This window comes from Macrobrachium nipponense, chromosome 8 (genome assembly GCF_015104395.2).
Source record: "Macrobrachium nipponense isolate FS-2020 chromosome 8, ASM1510439v2, whole genome shotgun sequence".
NCBI lineage: Eukaryota > Metazoa > Arthropoda > Malacostraca > Decapoda > Palaemonidae > Macrobrachium > Macrobrachium nipponense.
Window position 1 is genome coordinate 1,764,070 of NC_087203.1, and position 20,060 is coordinate 1,784,129.

The following is a 20,060-nucleotide window of genomic DNA, read 5'->3' on the forward strand; positions in this document are numbered from 1 at the left end:
ATAAAATATTTGTTCCCTGTCTTGGATATAAACGGGTCGATTTGTTTAAGGAAAGTCCTATGTTATGTTTTAAATGTAGCAAATGGGGCCATTTTGCATATAAATGTAAGAGTAACTTCAAATGTAGATATTGCAGCAAAAATCATGACTCAAAAAGTATGTTTGATAAAATAAAAAATAATGTTAAAATTGTTCCAAAATGTTGCAATTGTGGAGGTGACCACAATGATAGTTCTTGGTTGTGTAAAAAGAGGCCAGTTATTGGTGCTAAATCTCCAAGTACTTTAGTTTCTCAATCACTGAATAAGAACGAAAACGGGGTTGTTATGCCAGTTACAAACGTATGGGAACGAAGAGAAGAAGAAAGGCAACTTCAAAAGGGGGAGACCTCTAGTCGTAGTCTAGCTTGTGATAAACATGACAGTGTTATTCAAACACTTCGTTTAGAAATAGAAGAACTTAAAAAGGTAATCTTGAGCATGCGTGATCAGCTGTCAAAAGTGTGTAATGGTACTGGTAGAGTCGTTTCTATTGGAATGGAGGAGAATGTTTCTGAAGTGAATGATGTAGGCACTGGTACTAATGTAAGTATTCAAAAGAAGGTTCAGACTGTAGATAGAGCTACTTGTGATGATCTTATGTCTGCCAGAGAATGTGAAAATGTCAAATTAATGTCTACTGATAATGTGTTTCAGGGTACCTCCATTTATGACAGAAATTATAAATTAAGGACAGATTTGTCAAATGAAAGGAAAAGGACTGTGACAACTTAGTTGTTAGTATTGCTTCCTTATTAGGCCAGATGAAGATCTTAAAATGAATGTGGTTACCTTTGCTAGAAAAATGAGGAAGGAAACTGACCAAAATGGAGGGGTCTTGCCTTAAAACACTATCGTGGAATGTAAATAGTCTTCAAAAAAGAGGAACCGATGTTCATGCTTGGGTTCTTTCTCATGATTTCGATGTTATAACTTTGCAAGAAACCGGTGTTAATGGGGCTGGTTTCCAATTAACAGGTTATCAATCATTTGAACTTCCGGCAGATATTGAGAAAAATATAAGGGGTAACTACCTTTGTGAAAAATGATTTATACCAGCTGTTTATCAGAAGCGACAGAAATTAATGGCACTGAGTGTTTGTGTGTAAATTTATATTTGAAGGATATTGTATTTTACATGATCAATGTGTATGTGCAATTGCTGATAAATTGGATCTTGGAGAATTTACCTAAGGTTATTTTCAATGAGTTACTGTTTATTTAGTGGGTGATCTTAATGCTCGCCATCATGATTTGGGAAGCAGCGGTAGCCAAAACAGAAATGGTTTTGTGTTAAATAACATACTTAACTCATTGGAAAATGTCAGAGTCTTGGGAATGGTGCACCAACGCACTTGAGTGAGAGGTGGCAGAATTGATTATGCGGTACTTTTTAATATGTTTGAATGTACAGCTGATGCGTCAGTTGTTAGTGAGCTTGTTAGTGATCACTTTGCTTTAGAAGTATCTTTAAGCATAAACAAGATGTTTGTCAGTAAAAAAAGGAAGTGCTATCATTTAAAACCTGATAGAAAATTAGAGTTCATGAATAAAGTTGGTGAGTGGTACACACATTACAAGGAAGTTAATGGTCATCAAAACGATGAAAACATATTCTATGAAGATTTGCTCACTGTCATTGATAGTATTTTAAATATTCCTATAAAAAGTGGCTTCTCCTCATTTAAAAAAGTCTGCATATTCAAATGACAAAATAGTTCGGGGTTGGGATAAACTGCTTCGAAAAGCTCAACGTAATTGGAGTAAGAATCCAAATGATAATCGGAGTAGAGAAACCATGATGCAGATAGCAGACGGGACAGCAGAGGTAAGAAGGACGGTCAGAAGTAAATATTGGGATAAGTTCTTGGAAGAAATTTCATTTACTAAAGAGATTGGGTCTGTATGGAATTTGGTTAATAAAGTGAGAAAGAAAAGGAAGGAAACCGTGGCTCATCATGATCCGAATGGGAAATCGAACGAATTGGTTAGGGAATTGTCGGAAGCTGCAAGTATCAGTGGTCTCCCAAACAGTGTTCAGGTCTGCTTACGTAACAGGCGATACAAACGAAGACAACTCGTGGCGTTACAAGAGCCTATTATTTGTGAGACTTGTTTGACATTTACAAAAGACGAATTGTTGTTTTGTATGAAGAAGGGCAAATCTACCGCTCCTGGTGCAGATGGGACAACGTACGAAATTATAAAATGTTTAATTATGATGGAGGATAGTCCTTTGTTTGATCTAATTAATCTTTCATATAAAAATGGCAGGCTCCCTAAGAAATGGAAAATAGCTCTTGTTGTACCTATACTGAAGAACAACGGAGAATATAGGGCTATTTCACTTACATCTTGTTTGTGTAAATTAATGGAGAATCTTGTATTAAATAGATTAATGTATATGATTGGTGACCAATTATCGCCGAATGTGTTTGGTTTTATAAAGGGAAAAAGTACTTCAGACTGCGTTATTAAAGCCTTAAGTAATGCTAATGTTAAATGTAGAGCATTTGTTGACTTAAAAGGAGCTTTTGATAGAGCTTGCAGTGATGTTATTCTAGAAGAACTTGTCAACAAAGGTGTCAAGGGATTTTTACTGAGGTGGATTAGGAGTTACTTAACTGAAAGAAGAGTGAAAGTTTGGTTCCAAGGATATGAGTCCGAGGAAATGTTGATGGAGCTAGGTATTCCTCAAGGTGGTGTTCTTAGTCCTACCCTTTTTAATGTTTTGATGGATAAAATTGCGAGGCATAATTTTCCTGCTGGTACTGAGATTATTGTTTATGCTGATGATATTTTGATACAGTGTGTTAGTGAAACCATTTTAATAAGGGCTATGGCAGAATTACAGAATTTGTGCATACACATGGGCTTGGTGATAAATGAAGAAAAGAGCAAATTTCAGTCAAGGATGGTTAATAGTAATACGGTTGCCATAAATGGTAAAACTTTGGAAAAAGTAAATAGTTATAAGTATCTAGGTATGTACAATGGATTTAACAAAAGCTTGGATGAAATTAATGACTTGAAAAATGTTTGTCTAGCTCGAATGAGACCTTTACAGGTGTTGGCAAATAGAGGTAACGGTGCTGGTATTCCTGTTTTAAGGATGATGTATACATCAGTGGTGCGTTCAGTTATAGACTGTGCATCACCTGTGCTGGTGAATTATTCGAACACAGAGTTGAGACCTCTTGAAAATCCAGAATAAGGCAATGAGAGTTATTTTAGGTTGTTCCATGAGTACTAGGATTGAAATCTTGAGACTGGAATTGAATCTACCGAGTGTTGTTGGCCGAATACAAGAGGTAGCGGCTATGGCTGCTCTTCGTATGATGAGAAGGGGAGAAAGAACCTTAAAGAGGCTGTTGACAGTATTCAGGCAATAGAGTTTGCCCTGTTAAATATAACATGTATTTTAAGAAACTGTATAATATACTGATGAAATATGATACTATAAAATTTTGTGTAAAATTACAAGAAGTAGCTCCAATTAAGCCGTGGTTGTGTCACAAAATTAATGTAAGCATTTGTAAACTTGACTGTAGAAAAAGTGAGTGCAACACATGCGAATTGAAACAATTAATTCTGTCTAAAATCAACACATTACCTAAAGCTAATAGTATACATATGTACTGTGATGGTTCAGTGAATGGTATCAAGGTTGGATGTGGGGTGGTTATAAGGGAATATTATGAAAATGATGTGAGTACTGACGAGACGCTGTCAAAAAGAATAGAAGATAAAACTTCTACTACTACTGCTGAATTACATGCCATTCATGAAGGGTTAACCTTAGTAGTAAACAAGATGAAAGACGTGTTTGTTTTCGTTGATTGCCAGAGTGCTCTTCTTGCGCTTAACTCTAGAAATCCCAGTTGACTGGGAATTAGTAAGTGTAAAGAACTTGCGCATATGCAATAGAAGGTCAAGGGTATTTTGTCAAGTTTTACTGGGTACCATCTCACGTTGGTCTTCATTTGAATGAGATGGCCGATAGTTTGGCAAAGGATGTTACAAACAAAAATAATATTGATACAGAAAGCACAATGACTCTGAGCAGAATAAAAAAAGGGCTAAAAAAAATCAAGACCTTTGTGGGAAGCGGCTGAAATTCGACAAATTTTAAACAATGGTAGTGTCAGTATGAGATACTATTTGTTTGTGTCTGAAAACAACAATATTGTATATGGTAGGGCACTGTCTAAACTAGATACTTTAATAATGAGATTGCGATTGGGATATAAATATTTTTGGGATTACATTGATAATGAAAACTCTAAATGTAAATTATGCGGTGAGTTACGGAAACATACTTTACAACATTATGTTATGGAATGTAATAAATTATCAGTTTCGTTACCCCAGAATAGATGATGTAACAAATCAAGTATGTTATTTTCTGAAAAATGATGTGTTCCAAAATTGTCAAGAAATTTCCTGATTTATTTTGGAATAAATAATTGTGAGCCATTTGCGTCCTTTAGGAGGATTTTGTATAACTTGATTTTTTGTACCTTTTCTTAACATTTTTCTTTTTATATAACATTTACTTTTGTTATATTTGTTTTGTATGGCTTTTGCCTATTGGAAATTTGCTTTATTATATAAATATTTGATTTGTATAAAATTTGCATTATAGCTTGGCATTTGCTTTTGTATAAATTGGGTTAAAATTCTTCTCATGTAGAATATTTGCTTTCCATTACTGTTTTTTACTTTTATTTACGTATTTATTATGATTTTTGCCTGGAATCTTTTGAATTTTGTAGGTGAGTATAGCAGCATGCTGCTACACTCCATTTGATGTATATCAATAAACTTTTTTAATTTTAATTTGAATTCACAAAGGAGAACTGTAATAGTAGACGTCTTCTTGACACCGTATTGCAGAAAACAATGTCTATTTTTGATACTTGAAGGGCAGGAACTCCTCAAAACCTCTTGTAATGCTAAGGTCACACATTCACGTATCAATGCACGCACGCCCACGCATGAGCGGAAATTGGTATAGTTGGCAACAGCTTACGCCAGTAAACCGTAAATGTAACGTAAAACATACGTAAAATCGTAGACGTACGGTGACGGGTCGTCTGGTCGCTAAGCTCCGCCCACCAGGTCGCCGTAGCCCATTCCAGTTTTGAAATGTTCAAAACAAGTCGTGGGTGGTCACGCCAAATGTCACCTGACGTAGCTCCAGGCATTGCACGTGGGAGCCACGGTGACTGCTGCGGGGTAAGCGCTAGGGTCACCAGCATCGTTCGCCGTCGTTGTTTTCTTTCCGCGGCGAAGCACGCGGGCCTCCTAATTGCGCTGTAGCCTACGGCGAAACCGATTAACACATTTACAGCCCTGTACGACATGGCAACGCTGTAGCGTGGTATAAAAGGTCAGGTCGGCGCCCTCAGGTCAGCTGTTGTTTCCGTCTCCCGAGACCAGCAGTTTCCTTCAAGCACTCTCCACAACGCCCTTCAAGATGCCGAACCTCCTAAAACGACCAAGGAAGGGACTGTCAACGTCACATCTTGCAGGACCTTCTTTCGGCCCGGAAAAGACTCCTACAGCCACTCCTACAGACATTCAGGACAGGGAAAAAGTCAACTTCCACCTACAGGAGTCGGAGTTGGATGAGATTCTGACTGATGACAGCGACACGGAAACTCTCCATGAAGCTACCCCATTGACGAGGGACAGAACGTTCCCTTGACGGAGGATAGCCAAGACGTCGAAGATATTTATTTCTTCTGAATAGCAGTCTTACAATAATGGTGTAACAAATAATGTAAATATTTGAGAGGAATTCCTTATTCATCTAAAAAATATTATCTTGAATAGGTAGAATTCCTATTTATTTCCAAGAAAGTTTGATAAGTTATTAGATGTTATTCTATATCGCTTAAATATAAATCGCCCATAGTCAACAGTTTTATAAGTATAAGTGTATGTCTGAATGGTAAAATTGTGATGTTACATTAATTACATATTATATATATTACAGATGGCTACTATCAAAAAGTTACCATAAAACTAAAATAGATTAATTTGTAGGAAAACAACGAAGAGACGAGCTCTTACAATGATTGTTTACGGAACGTCAAGCTCTGTTCACAGGCCCGCCCTTTTGTACCCTGCGGCACCACAACGGTGGGCGTGGTCTTGACGTGAAGTTGACGTACATAGAACATTACAATATCGGCGTTAGTTTCAGGTAGACGTCCGACCTTGCTTTCTTTGCGCATACATTTGCGGCGCAATTTACGGTGCTGGCTTTACGTCCGTTAGCCCGTGTCCTGTTTACCAGCTGTTCAAGGTCATTTCACCGCGATGATGCCCACGATCCACATACGTGGGCATACGCCGTTGTGATACGTGAATGTGTGACCCCAGCATAAAACGTTTCTTCTCTAAAGTCTTGCTCTATGTCGAAATGCCTCGGTCGTCCACTCCTGATGTCGACTTGACCAGAATTCAACCAACTTTCGAGTGACTTTTCCTCTCTGATCCTTCGTTGCTTCCTTCTTCTCTTATCTCTCTCTGACGATCTCTGCTGCTGATCTCTCACTGATAATCTGATCTGTGGCTCTTACTGATGATCTGCCTTCTCCTACTTTGTCCGTCGTATTTATACGGTGACCTGAGGGCGTGGCCTACGGGGGAGACAGAGCACGAATGTCACAGGCTCCCGAGATTACTAGAACTTCTTAGAAGGATCTGGACGAAGTATTACATCAGAAATAGCGGCGTTTCTCATGAAACTTCAGCGCCTGTTGCGTTCCCCAACACGCCCGACGATTCCAGAACAATCATGAGAACAGGCACCTCCAACACCTGCACGAATGCATCCGTGTTGCAGACTTCTCGAAGATGCATTTTCCTTTCCTTTAACTCGTAATTCTTTGCTATGAAGCGATTACCATTAGAATCATCAAGACTACTTAACCCTTAAACGCCGAAGCGGTAAAAAAAAAAATGTCTCCCGTGTGCCGGAGACGTTTCAGAGTGAGCACGGGAGCGGAAAAAATATTATTTTCAAAAAATCATAGCGCGCTTAGTTTTGAAGATTAAGAGTTCATTTTTGGCTCCTTTTTTTGTCATTGCCTGAAGTTTAGTATGCAACCATCAGAAATGAAAAAAATTATCATTATCATATATAAATAATGCGATATATGATAGTGCAAAACGAAATTTCAATATATAATTGTATTCCAAATCGCGCTGTGCGCAAAACGGTTGAAGGTAACAAGTTACTTTTTTTTCGTTGTAATGTACACTAAATTGCGATCATTTTTGGTATATAACAAATTGTAAAACGATAAAAGCAACACAGAGAAAAATATTATCACACAAAATAATGCATGAATTCGTAACGCGCAGACGTAAACACATATTTTTTTCAAAAATTCACCATAAATCTAAATATTGTCCTAGAGACTTCCAATTTCTTTCAAAATGAAGACAAATGATTGAATATTACTATACTGTAAGAATATTAGCTTACAAATGCAGTTTTCGACCATATCTGACGAGTTAAAGTTGACCGAATGTCGAATTTTTTTTATATATATTTTTTTTATATGCAATTATTTCGGAAATAAGAAAAGCTACAACTTTCAAATATTTTTCGTTTTATTCTACATGAAATTGCGCACATTTTCATATATAAAACTCTATGAAATGCCTAAATATGAAACGGAGCAAATATTCCGAGAATGGGACTTATGCATTTCGGAGATTTGTGGCGGAGAATCCGCGCGCGGAGGGAAGGAAAGTTTTTTTTTTTAAATTCACCATAAATTTAAATATTGTGCTAGAGACTTCGAATTTGTTTCACGATGAAGATAAATGACTGAATATTACTAGACTGTAAGAGTTTTATCTTACAATTGCGTTTTTTCGACCATTTCGGTAGAGTCAAATTTGACCGAACGTGTTTTTTTTCTATTTATCGTGAATTTATATGCAAATATTTCGAAAATGAGAAAAGCTACAACCTTCAACTATTTAGTTGTATTATACATGAAATTGCGCACATTTTCATATATAAAACGTTATGTAACGGCTAATTTAAAATGGTGCAAACATTACCACAATCGCACGTATGATTTTTTCGGAAGAGTTACCGCGCGGACGTAAAGAAAATGTCATTTTTTTCATAAATTCACCATAAATCGAAATATTGTGCAAGAGACTTCCAATTTGTTGCAAAATGAAGGTAAATGCTTGAATATTACTAGAATATAAGCGTTTTAGCTTACAATTGCGTTTTCGACCATTTCGGTAGTGTCAAAATTGACCAGAAGGAAGGTTTGAAATTGTCACATCATTTTTTATATGAAAATATTTCAAAATTGATAAAAGCTACAACCATGGGTAGTTTTTTAGTTGTATTGTGCATGAAATTGCGCACATTTTCATATATAAACTTTATGTAACGGCTAATTTAAAATGGTGCAAACATTACCACAATCGCATGTATGATTATTTTCGGAAGAGTTACCGCGCGGACGTAAGGAAAAAGTTTTTTCATAAATTCACCATAAATCGAAATATTGTGCTAGAGACTTCCAATTAGTTGCAAAATTAAGTTAAATGATTGAATATTACTAAAATATAAGAGTTTTAGCTTACAATTGCGTTTTTCGACCATTTCGGTAGAGTCAAAGTGACCGAATGGTTGAAATTTTGGCATTATCGTTATTTATATGAAAATATCTCAAAACTGATAAAAGCTACAATCATGAGTATTTTTTTGTTGTATTCTACATAAAAATGCACACATTTTCATATATAATAGTCCATTTAACGGCTAATTTAAAATGGTAAAAAAATTATGTCAAAGTGACGAAATAATTTCCGAGATGTGTCACAGATACTTTTTAGTGCGGCAAGAAAGAAATTCGCGCTTGCGCGCCTGCGTAACGATGTAAACAAAACAACACCTTGATCCGTGAACTCCCAGCATCCCCAAGGCGCGTGATTCAAGAGTTTTCGGCTGGTAGGCCTTAAAAAGTATGTTTTCCGCGAATTTTTAACAAAAAACTTTTGTATGTCGACGTAAAATACGTCCAGTCGGCACCCTAGAGACAAAAAAAATTGTTCGACACCGTAAATAAATACGTATCCAGTCGGCGTTTTAAGGGTTAAAGCAATTGTTAACTGACGACTTACATGTAGGCTAAGCCACTAAATAAAAAAAAAAAAAAAACATGTAAAGTATTTGGTCTACTTGAATGGTGATACATTCAAGAACTGTTTGTTAGGCAATTATTTTTCCTGGAGACTACAAGTATATGGATTGATATTCTGAATAAAATAATCAAAGTCAGGATTCATCCTGCTCGAAGGCTCTAAATGCATTCTGGACCCTCGAGCATGGGCGACAGATGCTTTCCTATTGGACTGGTTCAACCTAGATGTTGACATCTTTTTTCCATTCAACTTGATAAGAGAGTGCTGAACAAGCTCCAATCTCATCATAATGTCAGCATGACTAGTAGCTCCATATTGGCCGCATAAAGAATGGTTTCTCGACCTACTAGCCCTATTAGTGGACTGCCCAAGGTACTGCCCACTATTCCAGAGCTGCTTAGACAGCCTCATTTCTGGAGGTTTCACCAAAACCTGTCCACTCTGGCCCTGACAAGTTTTTGACTGTCGTCAAACACCTTTGTTTTAAGGGTTTTTTTTCACGAGCTACGTCCCAAGTGATTGAAATTAGCAGACGACAATCTTTCAACAAAGTATATCAGGCGAAGTGGTCAATCTTTAGGTTGTGTAGAAGAAATGACATCTCGTCTTCTAAAACAACTCTAGCAGAAATAGCGGATTTCCTCCTATATCTAAGATCTGAGAGGGATCGGTAGTCATCGACAATTGAGGGCTATAGATCCTTGCTGAGTTCTGTTTTTTGGCACAAAGGCCTAGATATTTTGCAAAGCAGGACATCTCAGACCTCAATAGACCTTTTAAATGCAGTTAACCAAAGAAGGAACAGCTGGTTTCCAGGAGATTGGACATAGTCCTTAAGTGGCTTTCAGGACCACAATTTGAACCTCTGCACTTGGCATCCACTAGAAACTTAACCAAGAAAACCCTGTTTCTCTTGGCTATTGCAACAGCAAAGAGGATTAGTGAAATTCACGCCTTAGATAAAATGTTATTTTTTTTTGCAAAATGCAGTGTGCTCTCATGTGCTAGGTTTCTTAGCAAAAATGAGTTATCTATCTGACTTGGTATGTGTGGAAGATGAAAGATCTGTATGTCCTGTGAAACTCCTTAGGTATTACCTCCTCAGGACCGAGAATATCAGGGGACCAATCAGCAACTTAGGATGCTCAGTCAAGAATCCCTCGAGACCTCCATCAAAGAACGCCATCTTGTATATTAGAGACTTTATTGATGAAGCATATTTACAAGTGGGAGATGAACAGTACCCTAACTTGGAATCAAGGCTCATGAGTAAAGACCAGTTGCTACCTCTTTAGCCCTTAAGCATAACTTGTCTCTGATCGATATCTTGCAAACAACTTAATGGAGATGTAAGTCTGTTTTTGCAATGCACTATTTAAGGAATCGGAACTGTTTATGACAATTGTATAACACTGGGACGTTTGTCAGTAGCAACCAGCAGGTACTATTGTAAGGGAGGAGGTGTGAAGACATATTTGATTCTCCTAATTATAGAACCAAGTAACCTTCTCTTATTTCAGGACTTTTTGTTCTTTTTAATTAAGGAGATGGTATCAACTTCCTCAGCTAACGGTACTACCTGTTTGCAGAGGTATTTATGGCTACACTGTTGCAACTCTAAGGGTTGAAAAGAGCGCTCATTAGAGGCAATGCCTACTACTTGAAGCAGCTCTCTCCCAAGGCAAAGAACAACTGGAGATTAATGAAGCTTTTATGAAAATGGATTTTTTAAACATAATTTGAACAGGTTCATGAATCCCCACCATCTATCAATGAGGGATTCAACTGTATAATTACTGAGTAAGTTACACGGATAAAAATGATATTTTTAGAATAAAGTTTTATTAGTACTTACCCAGTAATTATAATCACTGAGTAAGTTACACTGATAAAAATGATATTTTTAGAATAAAGTTTTATTAGTACTTACCCAGTAATTATAATAGAGTCCACCCTCCTCCCCTCACATGGACACTATCTTATGGTCTGGAACTGGAGGGTAAATAAAACAGGTATTTTCATGTACGTAGTTGTTTCTCTTCCCCCCCGTGAGTGGGGGAGCCTATTCACCTACTGGACACTGAAGGAAGTTTTAACCACGAATTTGGAAATTCAAGCTACCACTGAAGTAGAAACTACAGCTGTACAATTACTGGGTAAGTGCTAATACTATGACATTAACCATAGATATAGAGTGGAGAGATTGGACAGCCCATGATAGCCAAATCAGTTTGTGATGGGCACTGTCTAGCACCATTGCTATGTGTTGTTTCTTATGTGAACAATGACGCAACACATAAAACCTAATGGGAAACCCTGTGCTATTTAGAATGTGTATTCTCAGCTGTCCATCAAGACTGTCAGATGATTTATGCACCATTTACTAAATACATTATGTGCTGTATGTAGAAATGAAGAAATGAAAGTATTTAATTTTGCTGGTATATTTCTTCTGCAGTCCAGCCATAAAGTCTTGCAGATATGGCGACATTACATTATGATCATTTTGAACTGACAGCCAATTATCTCAACAGTCTTTAAAGACTGGCAAATTATCTTTTCAGCATTTACCAAGGACAATGTGTATGTACTATATGTAGAAATAAAAATATTTATTCTGTTTGCTGTAGTTTTTATACACTTGAGCAATAAAGTTGACCAATTTACTGACATTATGTACTTTTCTTAACATCATAAATTTACAGTTTTACTCTCTAGAAGCAGAATTAATTATCATCATTCTTTATTCATAGGTAAAACTGACAGGCAGTAAAATTTGACAACAGTATCCTAAAATAATTGTAATCTCCAATGCTGTCATCCCATATAAACAGCCTGATACCTAATAGCCAATATTCAATAGTCTGCACAATCATTTTATTGGATTTTAAAATTTACAGTATCTGATACTATTAATAGGAATACAACTAATATTGTAGTTTACATGGCTGTATAAATCTTGCTGTTGCCAGTACTGATGTATGTGCCCACTTGACCCCTTCTGGTTACTTCTTATTAGACTAAGTCTGCTTTGATAGCCACATTAATAACATATTCTGGACTAAAAAGTCTGTTGCAGAAACTTGAGTTCATGCATACCATGAGTTTTGAAAACGTACACATGCTTGTTGCAATATGTGTGATCCGTAGTTTAGCTCTTTATCCCTTTTGCAGTTTGTAACCCAAGTAAGGTAGCGGTCTCGCTCTTTGTTCTTGTCAGAAATCTTTCACACTAGGACACTGGTGTCTGCCACTGGTGGCGAACACTAGTTTTCAATGGAGGCTTTTATACTTGGCCACTTCAGAGTCCAAACCAGACAACTTCAAGGCAACTAACATTTCGGTGTCTTGCTCCCGCAACTAGTGATGGAAACTGGCAGTTGCTGCAACTCACTGTTTTAAATGAAAACTTTTATATGTAGCCACTAGTACGTGCCACCGTTGCTCACTGGCCAGCCTCATAAATAAAAATATAAACCTCTCATGCTCAAGCTTCTCGTCTGGTGAAATGCATTCTCTCATGTTTGTGGTAGTCAGTGTGATGTCTCTCCTGACGTAGATAAGAAGTTCTTCAAATGAGGGCTTGCTCATGCTAAAATAGTTGAAAAATTTCATTTCATCAGCACACAAATCATTGAAAAGTGTATGATGAATTCCTCTGTTCATTCTTGATGATAATATGGTATGTAAATGCAATTTCCTCTTTATAAAGCGACTCTTCAATTTCTTTTTTGTCAGCAAGGCAACAAGAAAGACTTCGTTTGATGCCATTCTTCTGATTGACAAGTAGCGGTGTGTGGATGAGCCACTAGTTGCCAGGCACCAACTTGAATGAGACAACTGGTGGTAGACCCCAGTGTCCTCATGTGAAAGAGGGCTTAAACACAAAATTGACAAATCAGTCCCGAATCTAACAAGTCACATTATATTAGCAATAAGCTTCCTACAATGACCTGCAGAAATTTTTAAAGCATATTTAACCTTATGAGGCTACTCACAGATCTTATAAGAGAAACTATTTATTTAATTACAGTATAAATGTAATTACAATCTGCATTAATTCATGTTTATAGAGTTGTGATTCAGAGGAGAGTACAATGTATGTACTTTACAGAACCATACCAAGCATCTGAACCATGACATAGAAGTTATTTGTACATCTTCAAGTGCAATTATTACTAGAAGGTACACAAAGGTGTAATACGAGTTTATGCAAATATTTGGGGAAATCAAAGAAAATGTCATTCTGGGCAGAAAATGTTCTATAAACATATGCATTTTATGGCTCCATTTGTCGGTGAAGTGAATTCTTAAAATAACTGTTATCATTAAATGGCAGATATGATGTTTATTTATGGGTTTTGCCACAACGAACTCCACTGTTATATATATATATATATATCATATATATATATATATATATATATATATATATATATATATATATATATATATATATAAAGGAAATCGGCAATTAGGCCGATGTGAATACAATACTTCCAAATCAAATGTATTCTTCAGTTACTGAACAAAGGAGAAAAATGCAAGTATCATTGACAACTTCTCCCTCTCCATCAATGGTATTCACTGGACCTTGATATAGGAAAGAAAAGCAAGCCAAATGGAATCTCCCCTCCATCAAAGATAGGCCTATTCATTAAACACCAACCAAAGATTTAAAAAGTATTTTTAAAAATCTCTCGTTCTCCATCAAAAGTATTCATCATACACCAGTCACAAGGGAAAAACACACTTAAGAAAATGCTTTCGTCTCTGTCAGACGAAAAAGAAAGAATGGGAATATTATGGAAAATTTACTTTCTTCAGTCTTTCCTGAAAAAGGTAGTACATGCAGTAATCAAAGAGGTAAAAAAAAGTTGACGTTCAAAGTACAGTAACCCACCTACCAGCATTCCTTCGTCATCATGATTATTGTCATTATCGCTCATTCAGCACAGGTCTAGTCCTGACTCCTGATTCAAGAATTCTGTGACATTTACACTACTTTCTTGATATGTAAAACTAATCATTAAAATTAGATTCACAGGTGAATTACTATTGAAGTGACTGTGACGTTAAATTTTTCAAAAAACTGCGAGAAAAACTCATAATTGATAGACTAAGAATCCGGTTGCCTAATGCACTTCATCAACACCCCCTCCCCCCATACCTGACTACTCAGACATTCTGAACGCCATGTTAGCCGAGAGCAGTGTTAACTTAAGGAAAACCAGTTATTTTAAATATTCATTTCACCATTAAACGAAGCCTTAAAATGCATATGTCTATAGAACATTTTATGCTTAGAATGACCTTTTCCTTCATTTCCTGAAATATTTGCATAAACTCGTGTTACACCCTGTATATAAAACTATGTAACATGTCACAGTCATACTTTTTACATTGTACAGTCTAAATTAGGCTAGCCTGTAAGAAGAACTTAAACTTTCATAACTAGCCAAGACTTGAGCTGTATTTCATAGTCCGTTGAGTTGGACAAATAAAAAAAAATCAGCATTCCTGAAGGTTACGCCAAGTTAGTCTACCTTTGCTAAGTTAAGGTTAGGTTACCCTTGGTTACTTGATGAAGTTTACGTGTAGACTACCTCGTTGTTAAATCTTACTTTTATAGCTATAATGTAGTATGAATTTGAAGTATCCTTTAGGGTAAAAATGATAATGGTAAAATTAAAGAATATGCTATACCTTTAAGTGTTCTGGTAGATCAAATTCAGCTGAGTCCCCTGTATACAAAGAAGTTTGAGAACTTGTTGATAATATGGTAAATAACATTATAACACTTAATTAACACTTAAAACTGCAGCAGGCCTAGCAATAGCAGGCCTAGGCGCTAGGCCTCATGATACTGTGTATGTTGTAATAATATAGCTGGTTCGCTTAAGGTAGATTCTTGAGTGAGCCCTATGCCTGCGAGACGTTTGGCAGCTCAAAGGCAATCAGCAGCCGCCAAACAAAAGTTTCGTAAGCAAGGGGCTCATCCTATAATCCACCTTAAGTGAACTAGCTATAGTAGTAGGGACAATTGTCAGACTTGACCATGGTTATATGGACTGACAGTCACCCTACATGCTAATATATTAGGCTATATGAACTTAATATTCTTTTGCGATCTTGTTTTTGTAAGAGAGACAGTTGATGGTCCACCACTGGGTGCCAGAAGTGTCTTTGTTGCTTCTGGTTTCTGCAGTCGCTGCCACTGCCATTTCTGGGAATCAACGCATAACATTGACACCTTACTTACACACGATCACCACTTGTCTGTCCAATCTCTCCACTCTATATCTATGGCGTTTACATTCACTGACTACCATCTGAGTCAGGGTATCATATTATCTATTCTGACATGTTGTATACCGTTTCTGAAGATCATGTTTTCTTACCACGTGTTTCATGGGCATGTTTAATTCTAGTTTAAAGATAAACATTTTATTAAAATAATTGATTTAATTTGATTCTTTTTTCTACATGTTTCTGTGTTTAAACCAACGCATTTATAATAGATATACGCTTCCCCTTAGGTTATGAGTAGCCCGTACGAGAGGAACATGATTTTGTAATTGTTTCTATTGAATTCATTGTTTATTTGCTTTGATTTCATAAAAAATAAAAAATGCTACACTTTGAGTCAAAAACGTTGTGCATACAAATTATCATATATCATTTAAAGCTTTTGTGTCCGTAACAACCTGCTATTCATTGCATACCAGTACATAAATACAGTTTTCATTTAAGTCCCAAAGATTGTTCACGCATATGATAAGGAGATAATACCTTTAAAAATAAATTCTTGAATAAATTGGGTTATTTTTACTAATTATTCATTTCCTTTGCACATTGACCAGGATTTATTTGAACCACGCAAACCTATAAAAAGAATATGCAACAATTACAACAGCTAATTTTTAACAGAAAATGTCAATAACATGAATAACTAAAAAGAATATGTTTGTGAATGTGAATGAAATTTTCATATGTAAGAGGGCATGGCTCATGGCTTACGACTATGACTTGAGTATATGCTTGGATACTGCTGTGATGAGAAAGACAAAGCTGTGATTGGAAACATAAGCTGGGGGAACACTTGTGGAGCTTTGGAGGTTGAAGCTACACCACCAAATTGGAAGACTGTTGTTCCTTACAAAAAATTTAAGGAGTTATCAAAACGACAGATGGGTGGGATTATGGAAGACTGCATCTCTAGCATCTTCTAAGGTCAAGCTGAATTCTTATGTACGGTTAAGAAAGACAACTCCCATTCTGATACAAGTCGGGAAGATAGTACAGAAGGTAGAGAGGGTTGGGAACATGTTTTGACATGACTCATATATCATAACAGGAAACTTCTTGACTAAGGAAGCTGTGTGCAGGAAAGAGAAAAGATTGCTTATTGGGATGTATTGGTACTAAATGATCTTTAATGCACGTTTGTCCTTGAAAAGTACCATAATTTCTCCCTTAGTGGAATAAGAAAAGATTAGCTAGATGATCAATCCTTCTCAAAATGTGTTAAAATTTTGAAGTCTTGTTATGATGGTCATCTAATGACTACGTAAAAGTCTCGAGTTAACATATGATCTAGATCACATTCCTAGGTTTGAAACGTACAGTATCATCCACGATAGAATCAAGATCTTGAAATATAAATGAAAGAACCTGCATACAGGTTAAAAACTGCAACTCCAACACAGAACTTATGTAAATTATTATTCTAAATTATGAGGTCTTCTTTTAGTAGATCCTGGTCACTAGCAGAAACATCTTTGAACTCCTGAGCAGTGACAGTAAAGCTTTGGCCATTCACACTTTACTCCTGAACTGGATCCAGAACTGTGCATCAATGAAGAGCATTATGAAAGAATTTATGTTGACACTTCTAGAAGCTCCATTAAGGATTGACTTACTAACTAAACACAAGGTAAAAGTACTGAATTATTTCAGTTCCTTCCTATTCTCCCTGTTGGCCAGTTATGGAAGATTAGCAGTGTACTGCATAAGGTTTTTGGACATAGAAGCTACAGCACATCACAGCTGGTTCACAAAGGCACTCACAACATTTTCAAGTGAAATTATTATTCTTACTGCAACCAATCATCTGATACTTTATTGATGGAACTAGGATCGATTACTGGTCCTCATCTTCTGGTCATAATACAAAGATCCTGTTGTAGGATCCTGCCAACCTATCATGAGCTTCCTCCTTTGGCATCCAATATTATGGATATTTCTGTTTACATGAAACAGAGAATTATTTGACATCATAATGGAAGAAAACAGGTTCCATTACTGCTTATGAGACTGATTCATAGGTTCCCCAAACTTCAGAGACACAGCTAGCGTAGGATCATCACTTGACAGAGATTTTCCATTTTAATACTGTGGTCCCTTCACAGAACAGTGTAACCTCTTATACAGGTCCTGTGTCCATCCAAAATACTTTTAGATTTTTTTCCAACGGATATTTCCCAAGCTTACTGCATTGATTCCATGGACTTGACCAAAGGTTTGATCACCTTTTCCAAATACAAGCATGGACTAGTGTTTGAACCATAAGGATAATATAGTAAAAATGATGCCATGTTTTACGGGATCAAGTTCACAACCACTGTCAATGCCTTCCACTTCAAGAGGACTTAGCAGAAGAGAAGTCAATCATCAAAGAGATGCCTATCTCATCTGGTAGCTGTCCTCCATGGTGAACAAAATGTCACTGTTCCCATTAGCTGCAGGTCAACATTATTAATACACAATTTCATGTGTTGCTTCAACAGCCACTGCACTTTGGACAGCTATCTCTTGGAAATCTCGCTAGATATTACAAGCAGAACAAATTTTATGAGTGTCTTTGTGGCTAGAGGCCATGAGCTTGGTGCAGGTTCTTCCATCTCCAAATCTGTTCATCATCTAGTATCCTCTCTTCCAACAAGGGATATAGAAAGAATGAATCATAAATAAATAAAACGTATCAAACGTATCATACAGCATCGCACATATAATGATTTGTTAAAACTGTTCCTTCACTTTTATGAGCAAAACAGATTAATGATTAACTCAGAGCTAAAATCTCAAGGGAGAAAACTATAAATGAAACTTAAAGAAAGTCAGGGAAGAATGCTTATCATACAAATAGGACCAAAGAAAGTGAGAGTTTTGGCTAAGTGAGATGGAGGGATTGGCTTACAAGTATAGCTCACTAACAGTCTTATTCACTACTTTGTTCAAGTAATCAAGTCTTGTCTATCGTCCTTGACCGATGAGGTTTTAAATTTATACAAACACATATCTCTTTTACAAACTCTTTCATTTATAAAACAAACTAAATCTAGTCTCTCTGTCATAGAACAGGTTTTGCTGAGCTTTGGGTTTGATATATCATTGCAGCAGTAAAATTAATAGTCCCAGCCAAAAGGAACACAGGAAACCATCGTCCGTGAGATGCAACGACTAACTCAGCAGTCAAAGGTCCACATAAGATCCCAGGAATGGTGGCCTGCAAAAAATGGAAAATACAAATAAATGTTTATTTATATCTATAAAATCTGAGTACTATATCTATACAATTCCCTTGTTTCACTTCACACAAATGGAAGTGTCTAATGTGACTAGTACTAGTACTTCACCACACACTCTTCCTGTAATGGGGTACTGTCTACTGCGCACTGTGCAATATACAGTAGATAGTACATCATTGAAAATATTCCGGGTATGATTTATGGTGGGGTTTATAAAATAAGTTTTTTTTTTTATCAAAATTTTCAATCATTTTATGCACTTATCATGGTCTGCAATATTTCCCAGATGTCAGCCTTTTGTTCAAATAGGAACAGAAGGCTGTGTGTGCCATTATTAAAAATTCACAAAATACAACAAATGATGTAAGCAAACAATTCTCATCCTTACATGTTCTTTCATCTACTAAAATGTACCATAAATTTCCCATAAATGACCTCTCTGGTTAGCGAAGACTGTCCATGAAGCCTGTTTCCTACTGCTTCCACCAATGGTAAGCTGAAGGTCATTTGTCTAAGATAGTGTTAAGAACTCAAGTCATCTTCCTTCCTTCTCCCTTAGTTAAGACACTAAAGTATAAAAAAATAGACACTTGTAAAACATCTTCCATATAAATCTAAGCTGCTACTCAAGAAATACAAATGAAGGATACATCTATCCACCCAACTGAAGATAGTTGTGAAAACTGATGAGCTGAGAAATTTTGGAAACTGAAATGTCAGGGATAAATGCTTTGAGAATCTAAAATATTTTACTAAAGGAGTTGATGAATCCAAGAGGGTTCCACACGGAGTAACAGCTGAGATGGAATGGCAAGAGAAATCTCATGGCTGGCTAACAGACTAGAAGTGTAGCTATATTATGAATATATATGAAATACATACATACACAAAGCAATGTTTAAGGGCCAGCCCCATTTTCAAACTAAAAACATAATAAATACACCACATTACAAACAACTCATCTTTACACATACTTACACTAAAAGCAAAAAGCACAATAATAGTACATAAGGGACACTTTGAAAATACCATGTCTAACGACGTGAAGAAGACGAGTAACCAGAAGAGAAAAGATGAAGGCGCCACGGAAATTCATTATACCAAGAAGAGAAGGGTGGCGGAAGTTTTTTTTTTTTTTTTTTTTGTTTTTTTTTTTTTTTTTTTTTTTTTTTTTTTAAGGTACAGGTGGTTTTACAAAGAGAGATTCTAAAACGGCTAATTGATGTGAGGAAGTAGTTCTAGTGAGAATTTTAATGTCTATAATTTACATCAACCTTATAATTTTAGCATGTTCTCGAAC

The 20,060-nt window shown here is 36.3% G+C and overlaps 1 protein-coding gene across 1 annotated transcript in view; it reads right to left on the minus strand.

Moving 5' to 3' along the window:
* Nucleotides 1–18,532: 18,532 nt before the first annotated feature.
* Nucleotides 18,533–20,060, minus strand: part of LOC135222582 (uncharacterized) — a 384,420-nt gene continuing 382,892 nt past the window's right edge. The window contains exon 9 of the mRNA XM_064260656.1: nucleotides 18,533–18,738. Coding sequence (XP_064116726.1) covers nucleotides 18,583–18,738 — 156 coding nt within the window. The 3' untranslated portion in view covers nucleotides 18,533–18,582. The remainder of the gene's footprint in view (nucleotides 18,739–20,060) is intronic.